The following is a 16,575-nucleotide window of genomic DNA, read 5'->3' as shown; positions in this document are numbered from 1 at the left end:
TTTGGAGACTGTTGAGCATCACAGTGTGGGTTTTACCATTTGTTACTACTTTTGAATGTGAGCATAATCTTAATGCCACAAGAGATGGCTAATTTCATGGTGTACTATAGCATTTTATAATATAGCTAATATAATAACATAGATAAATTCAGTTTCCTCACCATTCTGTATTGTTGTTCATGAGTATAATGGTTATTATTATTATTTTCTTGAAAGGATCCTGAGAACTATTTTGTTTTGCTTGAAAGTTTCAAGTGCATGTATTTTAAATACAATTCTCTGGATCTTTTATAACTGAATTCTTAGGATTCCAAACTCCCCAGGTGCAGTCAACTGAGATACTATTTTATTTTCTAATTAGAATTTTAGCCATATTGATGGCTATATTTAGATAACTGTCTTCATAATAATTGTTTAATTTAAAAAGGGGAGTCAGAAATGGACCAAATGGCCATACATTGTGTCTAGAATGCAATTGATTCTTTTGATCATACAATATCAATTTAAATTCCATATTATCTCCTAACAGCTGTCATAGAAAGAACAGACCATCACAGGTACTTAGAAGGCCATGTTGTAGTAATTTTAAAACTAAAGAATTAATTCATCCAAAAACATATAACTAAAGTTGAGTTAGGCAAAATGACCAGTTCCTGTGGGAAATTCAATACAACATTAGGTTAAATTCTTACATAGTAACAGTCATCCCACAATGGGAGGTTGCCTAGATGATGAAATGCCTTGTTATCCTAGTTAAGCACTGTCCACGCTCCTTACTCGCTCACAAATTAATTGTCTCTCATTGCAAAGGTTCTGAGGCTTAACTTCAGAGCTTGACTTATCTCCTATGGCATCACTCTCAGTACCATAAAGAGGTTCACAGATCTTTTCTGCCAAATAAATAACTACTTTCAAAGTGGTGCTCTTTTTTCTTTTGAAAACAGAAATAGTAAAACCGTAATTCCCAGAACAATTTAATAAAACTGAAGACTATTTATTTTATAAAATTCTTTTTGCTTCCAGGCAACTATCAGGTCCATACAATACTACCAGAGCACAGATGAGAAATTCAGGAGACAGAAAAGAGTAATTGAATTGAGGAAGAGAGGCAATATAGCCAAGCTTAATGTTACTAACACAATATGTAAACGTTACCTCAAATAATGGATATGTTTCACGATCTATAGAAGCAGTACAAAACAGGTTTCCAGTATCTCTCTCTACATAAAATAAATTGCGAGGTTCTTTGTCAACTCCAGGCCCACTTATGGAATAGTAAATAGTGTAGTTTTGGGCTGTATCAGATTGAATCTAGAAAGTAGACAATATATACATAAAAGACAAATTTTGTATTTCAGCAAAACTTTCATCTACATATTTACGCAATCACATTGATATTTTCATTACAATAAGTAATTACCCCCTTTAATTTATTACTATATATGAATAAAAGACAGCAATAGGAAAAGGAAGCCTAATAACTGAGAAATTCAAGAGCAAGGCATGAGGAAAATAATGAAGTAGCACCTTAGTTTTCCAGAATAACTAACGAATACTTTCAAAGGCTACAGGTACCTACATGGATCAAGCATTCTGGACTTTTCTTGTCTTAGAAAACAAAGTATTCTGAGCATGAAAAGTTATCCTTTTATCAATTGTTTTAACACCTGAAGTTTTATTTTATCTAATGTAATATTTGAGACACTGGATTTAACGTATACTATCTGCAGGGCAAACATCTGGAAAGTGATTTCCTTAATTAGTTTTCATTTCTCAGCATTGTCTTTATTATAGGGGTTGAACAGGATGAAAAAGAGTGAAAATATCTTGGTGAATGTGCTACTTTGATATTTGATTCAAAAAGAAAATTTTCTCTGGGATTTCCCCAGTGGTCCGATGGTCAAGACTTTGCCTTCAAATGCAGGGGGCACGTGTTCCATCCCTGGTCAGAGAACTAAGATCCTACATCAAAAAACATTTTTTTCCAAAGTATTTTCATCCTCTTAGTAGGATCCTGACTACCTATCAGAATGACTAACAATTATTTTCAAAAAAATTTTTTCCCAACTTTAAAATGCTCTTCTCTCGGTTGCACTGTATTTATTGGTGGGCTCTAAATAAGGTATCTCTCTCACCGATTAAAGAATTGGTGGAAAAGAAACCTAAGAGCTAGACTGAATGGTAGTGACCACTGATAGTGGAGAGAGGCACAAAGATTTGCTGAGGTTCCCACTGAAAGTTAAAAGAGAAAGAGAAAATGTGGACCCAGTGTGATTTAAACAGTGAACTCGAAAAGAAACCATGGAAAGGTGTACCATCTTTCCCTTTCATGGCATTTGACTTTTTATCGACAATTTCATCCTTTATTATGGAAGATGTTTGCGGGTTTTCTAGACTACGTCCAGGCTCTGAGATACACTTGAAGATATGAAAATCCACTGAAGAAGCACGTGTTTGAGAGTGCTAGATGGGCTTCACAGCTTTATAAATGGCTTTTGCATGACTACAACTGCAAAAAAGTTTAGGCAGGTATAGAGAGATGTATTTATACCATATATTGAAGCATATGATAGACACACTCATTCACTTATATATTCATATATACACATTTTAAAAAATAATTGCATACTTATTGTCCAAATTTTTAAAAGAGATGGAAACCATAGACTCTCACAGTGAAAAGAAAGTAAATTGTACCTGTTGAAGAAAAAGTGGGAATGGACCCAAGGAATTCTCAGGCACTGAGCAAGGAATAGGAGCCCATCTTCTCTTGGCACGTCTCAAAACTTTTTCCTGAGAATGCCTTTTCTTTAGTACCTCAATTTAGAAAACAACAACAACAACAAATAATCAAGTCAACAGCTACTTTATTTTTAAACCTGAAAAGTGATACATCTTTCTTCTCTCATTATCTCATGAGGATTAGCTGGGGAGGCGTAGGACCACGGTAGTGCTTGAAAACTAAACAAAATGTCAATACCACTAAAAAAAAAAGAAGAAGAAGAAAGCCCTGCCCTAACTGTTATCTCAGCAATCCTCTTGAGAAAATAACTTGGTGGGAACATAGAAGAGAGAGAGATGGAATCTGAAGCCTAGAAGCAAAACTGGAAAAAAAAAAAAAATTACTGTTGCCACATTGCCATGCAGAAACACAGGAGAAGAGATATGCAAAGAACGTTAAGTGGATAGGTGCCCTTCTAAATTCAGCATAAGCATCTTCCACTCACCAGCAGCTAGGAAGAGCCAGGGGACCAACAGAGAGATCTGTGTCAGAAGGAGGAGAGAAACAGGGGGACAACTCTCAGACGGCCGTCATGAGTAATGGCCAGGGGCTGAACAGAAGTCATTTTGATCTTGGGTGTCACAAAGTCAAATGCGTGCATGAGATCCGAAATTTAACCTAAAATACCCTTCCATTTTCTAAGATTAAAAATTATGCCAAGATACATGAAACCTATCTCTGAAGGCCTCAGGTGTCAGAGCATAATTAACCACATGATGACCCTAGTACCGCTGCCCGAATAGGACATCACAGTAAGTCATTAACATGTCATACGAGCTCCTGAATCTTTAAAAGCTACATACTCCAAATTACATATGAACATCTTAAGCAATAATGTTTATTGTTTTGGATACCTACTCCACAGTGAAGATCAAGAAACACTGTTCCATGTTTAATCTCAAGTTCTCATTCTGTCCCATATGCCAACTTCTCCTTTTATGCCCCAAATAAAAGGAAATTATAACCTGGGATAACCTAGGTTGAACCACTCTTTTCCATTTCAACAGTTAACTTGAGTCATGGTTTTCCTTCTTCTTCAAGCTAAACTAACCCCATCTTTTCTGATTCACATCTTCTCTGGTCATGTGAGTTACACCTGAAGAAGTCAATTCATTATACTTCATTTTTATACTTTGGCATACCTTTGTTTGATGTTCTAAAAGGACAAGTATTTCCTTCTCTTCTTGGGTCTCTGTGTTGGAGAGCAATATGGTAAAAGAGCTCTTCTCTGAGGACAAAAGAATGGCATGTGTTGTATAGACTGAGCCATCTTCTAAGATTTGGAAATCAGGGTCACTTGAGTGAATGAGAGTTGCAGATTTAAAGCACTCCTTCAGGTTAACTGTAGAAAATGCACAGAGCAATCATTTGTGAGCTAAATCAAAGCAATATGTAATTTTAACTGTAAGCTATGCATTTGAGGTGGAACAATCAAAAACTCTGACTACATTGACACTTGTAAATTTTGCATTTTTTAAAAGGACATATGAAACTACATGGTTAATTAAGTTGTTCTTAATTAAACATATCCACCATGTCTTTTACCGACTTCACATCCTTTTAAAAAAAGAGACATTTGTTCTTAAAGACATGTAAACTCCACAGTTTGAATATTAAACTCACACCAAAAGAAGTTTTTCTATATTAGCTGAAACTAGCCACAGAGCAACACAATAAAACACATAAAGTAAGTTAAATAGAACCTAGAAATTAAAACTGGAAGTTATTAAATTATTACTGAACTCTTTGCATCTGTTGTTAAATAGTCATCATATTCTGTCTCTACATTGATCCAATCTTTAGTTATACATTTGAGTTATATGAAAAAAATTAATTGATAAAAAAGCAATGAAAATGTTAGTCACTCAGTCATGTCTGACTCTTTGCGACCCCATGGACTGCAGCCCACCAGGCTCTTCAAGTCCATGGAATTCTCCAGGCAAGAATACCAGCATGGGTTGCCATTTCTTCCTCCAAGGGATCATCCCCACCCAAGAATCAAACCCCAGATCTCCTGCATTGCAGGTGGATTCTTTACCATGTGATTTTTACCATTTTTTTGCCATATGATTCGTCATCATCTTTACCATTCTTCCCCACCAGAGAAGCCCATTAAAAAAATAAAGGTGGAAATAAATGTCAGGAAGATGCCAAAATAGTTTAGGATAAAAATCCAAAAACAACACCTTTAAACTCAAGAAATAGTATCAATACTATTTCTCAATTTCAAAGACATGTTTTGACACATACCATAACCTACCTCTAATGTAAATATTAGTAATTACTTCATTAATCAAATTAAAACAATTTTATGTTGTATAATCATGTCTTTCAATAAAGAACAATATTTCATTCACTGGATTGACACCACATGTATTAAAATGTATTACAATGTATTGTATTAGTTTTACCTATTAATTCCAATACAGTCACTCTTCTAAAGATTACACTAATTTTACAAGATCACAGCAAATTAGGATTTATTGCATACTTCGGCAGTTTCTTACCTCTACCAATAAATTTTTCAGCATCTAGTTTAGCAGGAACATGTAGTGTCACTGTTTTGCAGGCATCACAGGCAAATGTTAAGATCTAAAAAAATCAATATTATGCATGAAAAAGAGCCTTTTCATGTGTACACAGTTTGCACACATTTGTATAATTATAAATCTGTTTATAAAATTATCAAAATAAAATACCAAGCATATAATGGGATTAAGAATTCAGAAAAAAAAATTGCATAGAAGAATAAAACCAATAGAGAGCCATGGTTCCCTCCCTCACAAGGCATGTAAACCCAGAGAATTCCTTATCCTCTTGGGCTTTGTTTCCTAGTCTGAAAATGGAGTTAATAATGGAGAAGGAAATGGCAACCCACTCCAGTATTCTTGCCTGGAGAATCCCAGGGATGGAGTAGCCTGGTGGGCTGCCATCTATGGGGTCGCACAGAGTCGGACATGACTGAAGCGACTCAGCAGTGGAAGTAGCAGCAGTAACGACATCCTTTTGTGGGAAAACACTGGAAACTATTAGGAAGGCAGCACAGACATGTAAAAATAACAAAATAAAAACAAATCTAATGAGTCAGCAAATCATTTCAATTATCTGTGAACTGCCTATGAGATGTGGTACCAAATCAAAAATATCCTAAAGAAAAGCCCAACACTTTTAAAGACAAGCCCTGACTCACTGCCATGCTCCTGCTGCTAAGTCGCTTCAGTCGTGTCCGACTCTGTGCGACCCCATAGATGGCAGCCCACCAGGCTCCCCCATCCCTGGGATTCTCCAGGCAAGAACACTGGAGTGGGTTGCCACTTCCTTCTCCAATGCAGGAAAGTGAAAAGTGAAAGTGAAGTCGCTCAGTTGTGTCCGACCCTTAGCGACCCATGGACTGCAGCCTACCAGGCTCCTCCGTCCATGGGATTTTCCAGGCAAGAGTACTGGATTGGGATGCCATTGCTTCTCCGACTCACTGCAATGGAATGATTTAAAAATTATTTACCTGTGACCCCACACATACAAGCACAAGACTTTGAAATATGAACTTATTTTGAACTTCTCATTAATGAAAATTAAAGTCAGTGTTAAAAATATTTCACTTAAAAATGTAAATGATTTAGTGATATATGGTGAATGAGTTCCAATACAATACGTATCTGAGCCCACTGAAAATAAATTCGGTTCTCTCTGAAACTATAAAAGGATGCTTCTGAAAGATTGAGAGTTTTTTTTCCCTATATTTTTGCAAAGGTTTTTGGCCAAAAGCAAAATAACTAACGAGCATTTACATTGTTATTTACAAATCTATAAACATAAATTAAAATCGTCAAAATTGGAATGAAAATTTTTATCTCCAAAACACATTAAAGACCATTTAATTATCCAATTTAACTTGTGTATGAAGGACTAAGCATGGCAGAGATTACATTTCAATTGGAACTGAGCAATGAACATAACCAAGGGACTGTACTCAAATAAAAATATTGAGAAATAAAAAGATGAGAAGAATTCTCACTGGTTGCCTAGCCTAGAGCAAATAGGAGTAGGACATGTGAAGAGCCCAGCTCAAGGTGACAGGAAGCACACACCCACTGATTCATTCAACTCATGTTTCTTGGTTGCCGCCTGGGTGCCAGGCAGTGTTCAAAGGCTACCACAGTGAACAAAGAAAACTCCTTGACTTCACTGAGATTATTTTATAATGAAAGACAAAAAGTCAATACACAAATGCACCAAGATCACATAACGCCATGAGTAAGTGTTACAAGAAAAGTAAAACAGGGAGAGAGGGTGATAAAAGAAAAGACCAGAATGAAACAAGAAAGCAAACCAATTCACTAACCAGGGGAGAGCCTTCCAAGTGGAGCAAAAGCCGCGCCAAAGGCCCTGAGAGGCGACTTCACCTGGTGTGTCAAAGGAACACAGAGGAGCCCGTAGCTGTAAACACAGGCTTCCCAGGTGGCTCAGTGGTAAAGAATCTGCCTGCCAAGCAGGAAACGTGGGTTCGATCCCTGGGTTGGGAAGGTCCCCTGGAGAAGGGAATGGCTACCCATTCCAGTATTCTTGGCTGCCAAATCCCATGGGCTGAGAAGGTTGGCAGGCTACAGTCCACGGGATCACAGAGTCAGACCCAACCGAGCAACTCAAACAACAAACAACAGCAGTAAACACAGAACAGGAAGAGTGACAGGACGATATTGAAAAGACAGTCGTGGGCGTATTAGATAGGGTCTAAAGGACCACAGGGACGAGTACAGTTTTATTCTGAGGGCAAAGAGAAGCAACCGTATGTTTAGAGACTATGGCATCACGTTGTGAGCATTTACATAGACTCATTCAGGTGGCCACGGGAAAACAGACGGAAAAGTGAAAGTGTTAGTCACTCAGTCGTGTCCAACTCTTTGTGACCCCATGGACTGTAGCCCACCAGGCTTCTCTGTCCATGGAATTCTCCAGGCAAGAATACTGGAGTGGGTTGCCATGTCCTCCTCCAGGGGATCGTTCCCACCCAAGAATCAAAGCTGGATCTCCTGCATTGCAGGCGGATTTTTTGCCATATGATTTTTAGCATTCTTTGCCATGTGATTCTTCACCATCTTTACCAATAGCCAGGCTGCTCTGTCCATGAAATTCCCCAGGCAAGAATACTGGAGTGAGTAGCCATTCCCTTCTCCAGGGGACCTTCCCAACCCAGGGATCGAACACATGTCTTCCGCATTGAAGGCAGATTCTTTATTTTCTGAGCCACCAGAGAACACACAATAGACGACCAGAGTGGAAGCAAGGAGACCCAATGGGAGGAATCTAAGAGAGGAGGGGTGGTGACTCGGACTAAGGTAAAAATGATGGAAAAGGTGAGGATGGCCAAATTAAGACAGCATCTCAGATAACAGCGTCCTGGACATCCACTCATTCATTCAGCAAATATTTATTGAATGTCTAGTATGTTCCAGACACAAGCAGCAAACAGGGTTCTCATGAAACATTCAAGTCAAGGGTAAGACATTTACAATTTCAATAAAGGAAGATAAAAGCTATGACAGGGAAATTCAGGGTGCTTTGGGAGAGCACTGGGAGCCAGCCCCTTCTAAGGGACAGGTGAAGAGGGGAGACATGTTAGTCACATCCAAGGAAGGCAGAGCTTATATGTTCCCAGCACAGGAACTGCATGTGCCCAAACCCAGAGAGGCCACAGACCTGAAAATGCCATTTGCCATGGTGATGTATATAGCACAAGAGGGAGAGGAACTGAAAATGGATTCAGAGAAGCAGGTGTGGGAGAGAGTCTGAACAGCCTTCACACAGTACACTCATAGATCTTTTTTTTCCTAAAGATAATAAGAAACCAAAAATTTGTTTTAAGCAGATAAATGACATAAGCAAGCTTTCCAGGTAGCTCAGCTGTAAAGAATTTGCCTGCAAAGCAGGACCATGGGAGATGTGGGTCCAATCCCTGGGTCGGGAAGGTCCCCTGAAGGAGGACAAGGCCACATACTCCAGTATTCTTGCCTGGAGAATCTCATGGACAGAGGAGCCTGGTGGGCTACAGTCCATAGCGTTGCATAGAGTTGGACCAGACTGAAGCAACTTAGCGCGTGCACACACACACACACACACACACACAAATGACATAAGCAACTTTCTATTGGAATAAGGTAACTCTGACCAGTGTGACAAATGAACTCGGGGAACAATTTTCTTTGCCAAGAAGGGCCCTAGGGTGTTCAGTCAAATCCCTAGGCCAAAATTAAAAATAACGGATACGTGTTTTTAAACCATCCTAAAACATCTTATAAGGAAGTCCTAGGCAAAAACTGAGGATTAAGATGGAACACAGGAGTAACCAGAAAAAACTTCTAATCTGAAAAGATTAGATTTTGGTTTTTTGGCCTCAAATAGGGGAGCAAAATCAAAACATGGACCTGCCTATGATCTAAGAGAAGAGCCACTCATGTTAATCTGGACTCCCAAATGCAAAACCTTCACTGTAGGTATGAGCTAGAAGTGAACTAGCCTCGCATGGACTTGTGAGCCACACTCATGTCATTCAGATGTTCTAGCCACTAAGTAAGTAGACTTAGAATGTGATCAGCACCATGGTTGCTGAAAACCATTTGGCCAAATTCAATAACCATTCTTAAACTTTTTTTTAAAGAAAAGAGCCCCCAATAGGAATTGATAAGTGCTATTTCAATATGAGTTTTATTTTACATTATAATCACATCACCAATAGAAAAGCCCTAACATAGCCTCACTAAACTCAGAAACAAGATGGACTTCCCAAGGGTCATCACCTATAGCTAACATTACATTAAAGTATATTAGATATATGAATGAAAAGAAGAAGGTAAAAGTAAAAATAACTATTTGCATTTGATATGACTATTTATCTGGAAAACCCAAGCAAATTAACCATAAAACAGTAAGAGAATTTTAGTAAGGGTGCAGAAATAACTGCTAAAATACACAAATCATTAGTCTTCATCCACATAAAGTCAGTTAAGCAATATATTGGGAAAAAAGAAATCATTTTCAAAAGTGGTAAAAGAAAAAAAGTTAGAATACCAAAAAGTAAACTTAAGTTTATGTGAGAAAAATCTGAAAATATTTCTGAAGGACACAAAAGAAGACTTGCACAAAAATAAATATGTATCATTATTTTGAATAGAAAAAAAAATCAACAATGTAAGTATATCAATTTACACAAAGTTAAATTATGAAGGTTATGAACCTAATAAATCCCAACAGTACTTCTTTTCCAGAACTAGACAAGCTAACTTAAAAGATCATAAGGAAACCCAGAGATTGTCATAATGAGCAAAGGAACTTAAGTCAGACAGGAGAAAGAGTGTATGACATCCCTTATACACAGAATCTAAAAAGAAATGATACAAATGAACTGACTCCGAAAACAGAAATAGACTCACAGACTTAAGAGAACAAATTTATGGTTGCATAAACTGGGTGGGAAGGATAGTTAGGGAGTCTGGGATGGACATGTACACACTGCTATATTTAAAATGGATAACCAGACTTCCCTGGTGGTACAGTAGATAAGAATCTGCTGTCAATGAGGGAGATACTGGTTCGATCCCTGATCAGGAAAATTCCACATGCCATGCTGCAATGACCGAAGCCCGGGCCCAGCGACAAGAGAAGCCACTGCAATGAGAAGGCCACTCACGACAACGAAGAGCAGCCCCCTGCTTGCCACAACTAGAGCAAAAGCCCACCATGCACAGCAGGAAGACCCAGTGCAGCCAAAAAAAAAGAATTCAGGCTTAATGGATAACCAAGGATCTACTCAATAGCACAGGGAACTCTGTTCAATATTATGTGATAATATTGAACCATCCCCTGGATGGGAGGGGAGTTTGGGGAAGAATGGATACAGGTATATGTATCACTAAGTCCTTTTACTGTTCTCCTGCAACTATCACAACATTGTCAGTCAGCTACACCCCAATACAAAATAAAAAGGGTTTTAAAAAATGAAGGGATAATTGCTATGTTTTTAAAGAGGTCATAAGGAAAAAATAAACAATTAAAAATAGAAAAATTATGAAAAAGAAAAGCAGTGAAAGGATATTAGCTTTAGCTGACAGTGAAAGGTTTTACGAAGTCTCAGTAATTAAAACAATGCAGCATTTGGTATATCAACAGAAGGAAGTGCATACAAATTGGAAAGGAAGAAACAAAACAGTTTCTATTCACATTTGTTACAACCCATATAGATCATAAGGTTGTAATTTTTTGTTACATTCACCAACCATCTAAGAGCTGCTACTTCTCCACATTCTTGCCTACAGAGCCTGTTCTCAAACTTTTGGACATCTGCCAAATGAGAAATGACATTTCAATGTAGTTTTAAAATTCATCTTTCCCTATTATGAGTGAGGCCGAAATATTTTGAGACATTTTTATTACTTTATGGTTTTTCATGTTAATGCTGGACTTGATTTATAAGAACTCTTTATCTATTGGTAGATTAGCTTTTTCATAAAGGCTCCAATCACAAGATGAAATTGCATTAAGGAATGACTTGAATTTAACAGTGGAGATCCCTGACGACCTTAGAGAAGCTTCATTAGGTGTTTAGGCAGAAAGTTACTCAGTCATGTCTGATTCTTTGAGACCCCCTGGACTGTAGCCCACCAGGCTCCTCTGTTCATGAGGATTCTCCAGGCAAGAATACTAGAGTGGGTTGCCATGCCCTCCTTCAGGGAAACTTCTCCACCCAGGGATCAACCCCAGGTCTCCTGCATTGCAGGCAGATTCTTTACATCTGAGCCATAGTGGAAGTACATTGAGGTGGACGTGGAGTGCAAATGTGTGAGGTGAGGCAAGACTAGGAAGTTGGGAGCTGGTTCATGGAATGGTGAAGGATGACTTGGGTGCATGGGGAGGAAGAGATTATGTCCCACAAGCCATTTGTATTCAGTAATGCTTCTCTTCTCTACACGTCTATCACACATGAGGCTCACAACCAAAAACCATCTGAGGCTGGCAGGGCTCTGCAGACGTGCACAGGAGCCTCAGAAGAGCTGAAGACACACCAACCCAACCAGCAAAAACGCAGCAGGATGAGGGGTGCGGCCAGAGTCACCCCACTTCTGGCTGACGCAGCTTTGAAGCTAAGAAAGGTCAAAGAAAGACGATTATTCAACTTTAGATTATTCCCTATATCTGCTTTTTCTAAAAAGAGTCTGAGAAGACACACAGAAACTTCTGTTAGTATATCTGTGTTAGTTGCTCAGTTGTGTCCTACTCTTTGCAACCAGGTGGACTGTAGCCTGCCAGTCTCCTCTGCCCATGGAATTCTTCCGGCATGAATACTGGAGTGGGTTGCCATTCCCATCTCCAGGGGATCCTCCCCACCCAGGGATCAAACCTGAGTCTCCTGCATTGGAGGCAGATTCTTTACCATCTGAGCCACCTGGGAATATTTATGGCCTGTGCATTTCATTGCCTGAACCTAATCATGCTTTTTTCCTTCAAGGGCAATGGTTCAGAAAGAAGTGTCCAAAAAAAGGGGGGATGGGGGAGTCGACTTTACTGAGAATCTAATCAAAATCGAGACATTTTATGACAGTTATTTACATATTCCATTCTCGATTTCCTCGACAGTTAACTGTTAATTGCTGTGTACCTGGCCCTTTGTGTTATTAATGTGCCCCAGGAAATGAGTTAAGGTTTGAAGTCCATAAGGAAAGCCATTCTGATGATAGCAACGACTACAATTTCATTCATTAAAAATTTCAGGAATTCCGTGAAACAGGACAGCGGTAGAGTAAAACTGGATATTTCACGCCGCCAGTTCCACCAGTCCCAGAAGGAATTCCCCGACTGTCTGTTCTCCAGTTTCGTCCCCGTGTCCTTCAGGTTTGCCTGGAGCCCTAATGCCTGCGGCTCAGCTTGAAAAGGCCACTACAGGCTTAGCCCCCTTGCTCTTGGTCTCTGTGACTTTTCTTCTTCCAGGGTATCCCGGGAGCTCTATCTGGGGAACCCCTGGTCCCACACTCTCTCAGGGGCTGCTCCCCCGCTCTAGATTCCGTGCCTGCAGCCCCCTCCCCCAAAGAGAGCCCGGGCTTTTTTGCCCGGGGGTGGCGGGGTGAGGGTGGTGGCGTTGTCCTTTCCAAATAAGGCCACCCCTACTTTCTCTCAGAGCTTTGGGGAGGTGGGCTCGTAGATACTGTGTTTCATAAAGTGGAAAAAAAACTGGAGCTGGAGGGCGGGGAGGGGCGGGCGGTGGGAGGAAGAATCCGGATGCCTCCGAGGCGACCATTTCCCCAAAGTTTAAAGGGAGTGAAACCTCACGTACGGACCCATAATAGAAACCTTAACTGAGGACCATTTGGGAGCCGTCTACCATTTTCACGCGCAGAGGGTCCAGACCGCCCGGTCTCCGCGCTTCCCTCCCCTTCACCCACAGCCTAAGATAAATTCCCCAAAAGGCGCCTAGACCTCTCTTTCACCCCAGGATCGGCGGGTTTGGTCGCGTCCGCCCAGCGGCTCGCCTGGTCGGTGACCGGAACCCGGCCCTGAGCCGGCCTGGACTGTCCTCCCCCTCGAGGTGCGCGGGCTGGAGGCGCTCGGAGGCTCGTACCCAGGGGCCACGGATTTGCATGGGCGTTTGCAGCCGCTACCGGAGACACCCTCCTCCTCGTCCCCTACGGGATCGCAGCGCCCAGGTCGCCGTCCTCTGTCCGCCCTCCCCCACCCCAACCGGCTGCACTTTTGCAGCCAGCCCCAGGCGCCAGGAGCCCCCGCCTGGCTCGCCACCCACAGATCTCTGCTCCTAAAGGTGCCCTCTCTCCCACATCTGTCCGTGCGCCCTCCGGGCCCAGTGTCCAAGGCGGCCACTCACCGCGAGGGTCAGCAGGAGTTGCCGGCAGAGGGCCCCGCTCGGGGAGCCTGGGGCTCGGGCTGGCGCCATGGGAGGACTCCGGGGCAGGTCGCCGGCCGAGGCACCCGGAGGCCGGGGGAGGGAGGGCGCGGCGGGGCGAAGGGCCGCGGCCGGGGCGCAGGAGTGCGAGGCCGAGGACCTGGCGCGCGGAGGAGCTGCTTTTCTTCTCGGTTTTTCTGAAGCTCCAGCCTCTCAGCCCAAAGGCTTTTCCTCTGACAGAGGGTGGGGTTTCCAGGCGCGTCCGAAAGACACCGATCGGCCCCTCCTAGGTATTTTCTTAAGTCTTCATTTCTGGAAGAACTCAACAGGTGGGAACTCCCTTTCGCCGCCACCCTTTTACCTGCGCTAGGTGTTTCTCACCAGCGGACGCCACCTATATGCCCCATCTCCCCCCCACGCCCCGGTGTCCGCCTGGAGGATTAACAGCTGGCCCTGCCCAGCAGAAGCCCTGACTGTACAAAGACTCACTCTCCAAGCGCGCCGGGCCGCGGAAGGGGGCGAGGACCCGTGCGCGCTCCCGGCCCGACTCCGCCCCGCGAGCTGTGGTCAGTTGCAGACCCGCAGAGGCCGCCGGGGAGGGAGGTGGAGAGGTCGCACTTTAGTGTCACGGCTGCCTAAGGCCCACCTAGTAGAGGGTTGGCCCCAGGGGGACTGGGCTTCCCTGGTGGCTCAAACTGTAAAGAATCCGCCTGCAATGCAGGAGACTTGGGTTCGATCCCTGGGTTGGGGAGATCCCCTGGAGGAGGGCATGTATTCTCCAGTATTCTTGCCTGGAGAATCCCCATGGACAGAGGAGCCTGGCTGGCTGCAGTCCTTGGGATCGCAAAGAGTCGGACGCGCCCGAGCGATCAAGCACCCAGGGAGACTGTTTTCCACACTCTCCTGGAGTTAATTTCCTGCGGACAACCAGTATGCACACCCTTCTGGGGTCTTGTTGGGTCTTGTTTGGTCGTTGGTTTCCGGGGAGGGGGTTGTCTTTTTTTTTTTTTTTGTAAATAAATGTCATGGCCAGAATAACAACGATACAAGGAAATTAAAATAATTAATTAATTAAAATAAGGGAATCCAGGCATCAGGGGTGAGTTAACTACGGAATCTCTCTGAGATCCTAGACATTGGCTTAATGTGGCCTCATGATTTTCTCCAAGACCCTCCTTTGTCACAGTTAAAGCCAACCACTGACCTTCTTATCACTTATCTCCTAAGTTGGACTCCTGGACGTCTCACTGAGATTTCTTCCTTTCCCACCACCCAAAGAAAAAGAATAGGATAAAATCTATGTTTAGGTTTGAAGTATACTTAAACCAGGTGAATTATAGGAGTGCTTAACCCGGAAGATTAAAATATAAAAGTGGTATTCTTGCAGCTCTTCAGAAAGCAATGACGGGGCATTGTGACTCATTATGCTGTACCTCTTTTCAATTACTGGCTTAAACCAGAGAAGTCTGACCACAAAGGAGAAACCTGTCCCATTTCATTTGGTTTGTCTGCACAGGGGTGTGTGGAGAAACCTGTTTGAAAAGCCAGCCATAACACTCAGATTTCAGCTCTTGAAAATATATGTGGTCCCAATACCATTATACACAGAGCCAAAATTATTATAATGTTGACCATATACTTAAATTCAAGAGTATTGTAAAACAGTACCTGTCTTACATTCTAAGTATTAGTCCCATGCTTTATTTTATTATTGAATGACACATAGTGAGCTGTTCTGTTGTCTCCATATTTATAAAATTATCACTGAAACTGCTTGTAAAATCAGCCTGGGTCATCAGCATGAGACTCTGGTTGACATCCTTCTGTTTCCACATTTTTTAACCCTCATGTTTTTCCAGCAGTGATTTCATTAACACTCCTCGTCCTGTTAATGATGATATCATGCCAGTTTCATGTTCAACAAATGTACTCAGGCTGTTATGGTCTTTGATAATAGAACATTTTCAAATTCTTGCTTACCCTTTAACCTTAAACACCTAAGGGTGACTCATGTTTTTCCACATTCCAGAAAAGGGAAGAGGGTAATTTGAAAAGAATTTGCCTTAGATCCTTATTTTCATCTTTCACACTAGGTAACTGACTAAAGCTATTAAGATGGCAATTTGTTTGTTTCTTCGTGAATTTCTTAAAGAAATGAAATATAAACTCTAAACAAGGGACCAGATTTATTTAATAGTTTTAGATTAGACTATATGGCTTCTGAAATAGTTTCTTTAATAATACAATCTTGAAATAGCAGATATAATTTAAAGAGACATGAAATGTGAGAAGAGGAATTTTTTTTAAGAATGTCTTTGGGCTGTGAACATGATTTTACTGATTTGAAGTGATCTTCCACTGGGCTATAGTAAAGTATGCACCAGACCAACAGTCAGGACCAAGGTCCTTCGTGTTTTGGGCTGCTCATGTAACCTCAGCCCTCAGCACTCTCATTCATTAAGGAAGATAATTAAAATAATACTGGATGCTGTCTATGGCAGCTTCCACGTCTAAAATTAAACTGTTTAGACTCTTTGTGGCTGATTTTTGAGAAAGTTGGCTGGAGATGGGTGTTCCTTTTCAAAGAGAAAGTCAGAACCAGAGTTGTTCTTAAAAAGATGAACAAATAGCAACCCCAGGCCCTTGGGGCACATCTCTGCAACCACGCTTCACAATTCTCTAATTTCAGAAAGTGGTAATTGAATATAAATGGCAAGAGCAACAAAATACCACTTCATCACTGATGTGCACACAGCAGCAGCTTTCTTTGAGCTGCACGAGTCCACTGTTGGAGCCTGGAGAGAAGGGTCCATGTGGACACATGATGTTTAGGGTGCATCTCTCTTGGCATGGGCAATGACACAGGATGGAACCCCAAAGCAAAGGAAACAGACCGAAGGGAGAAATC

General features: G+C 41.6%; 1 protein-coding gene across 4 annotated transcripts in view; it reads right to left on the bottom strand.

Moving 5' to 3' along the window:
• Positions 1 to 14,160, bottom strand: part of DSC2 (desmocollin 2) — a 38,379-nt gene extending 24,219 nt beyond the window's left edge. The window contains exons 1-5 of one of the 4 annotated variants that reach the window (XM_070778773.1): positions 13,650 to 14,160; positions 5,290 to 5,374; positions 3,925 to 4,124; positions 2,698 to 2,808; positions 1,156 to 1,311 (exon numbers count right to left, since the gene is read on the bottom strand). In XM_070778773.1, coding sequence (XP_070634874.1) covers positions 1,156 to 1,311; positions 2,698 to 2,808; positions 3,925 to 4,124; positions 5,290 to 5,374; positions 13,650 to 13,718 — 621 coding nt within the window. In that variant the 5' untranslated portion in view covers positions 13,719 to 14,160. Of the gene's footprint in view, positions 1 to 1,155; positions 1,312 to 2,697; positions 2,818 to 3,924; positions 4,125 to 5,289; positions 5,375 to 13,649 lie in introns of all 4 variants that reach the window. The other 3 variants (XM_019986939.2, XM_019986938.2, XM_019986936.2) reach the window with 3 other exon arrangements.
• Positions 14,161 to 16,575: the final 2,415 nt, after the last annotated feature.

This window comes from Bos indicus, chromosome 24, assembly GCF_029378745.1.
Source record: "Bos indicus isolate NIAB-ARS_2022 breed Sahiwal x Tharparkar chromosome 24, NIAB-ARS_B.indTharparkar_mat_pri_1.0, whole genome shotgun sequence".
Lineage (NCBI taxonomy): Eukaryota > Metazoa > Chordata > Mammalia > Artiodactyla > Bovidae > Bos > Bos indicus.
The sequence above is the reverse complement of the archived record's forward strand: the minus strand, read 5'-3'. Positions and strand labels throughout refer to the sequence as shown.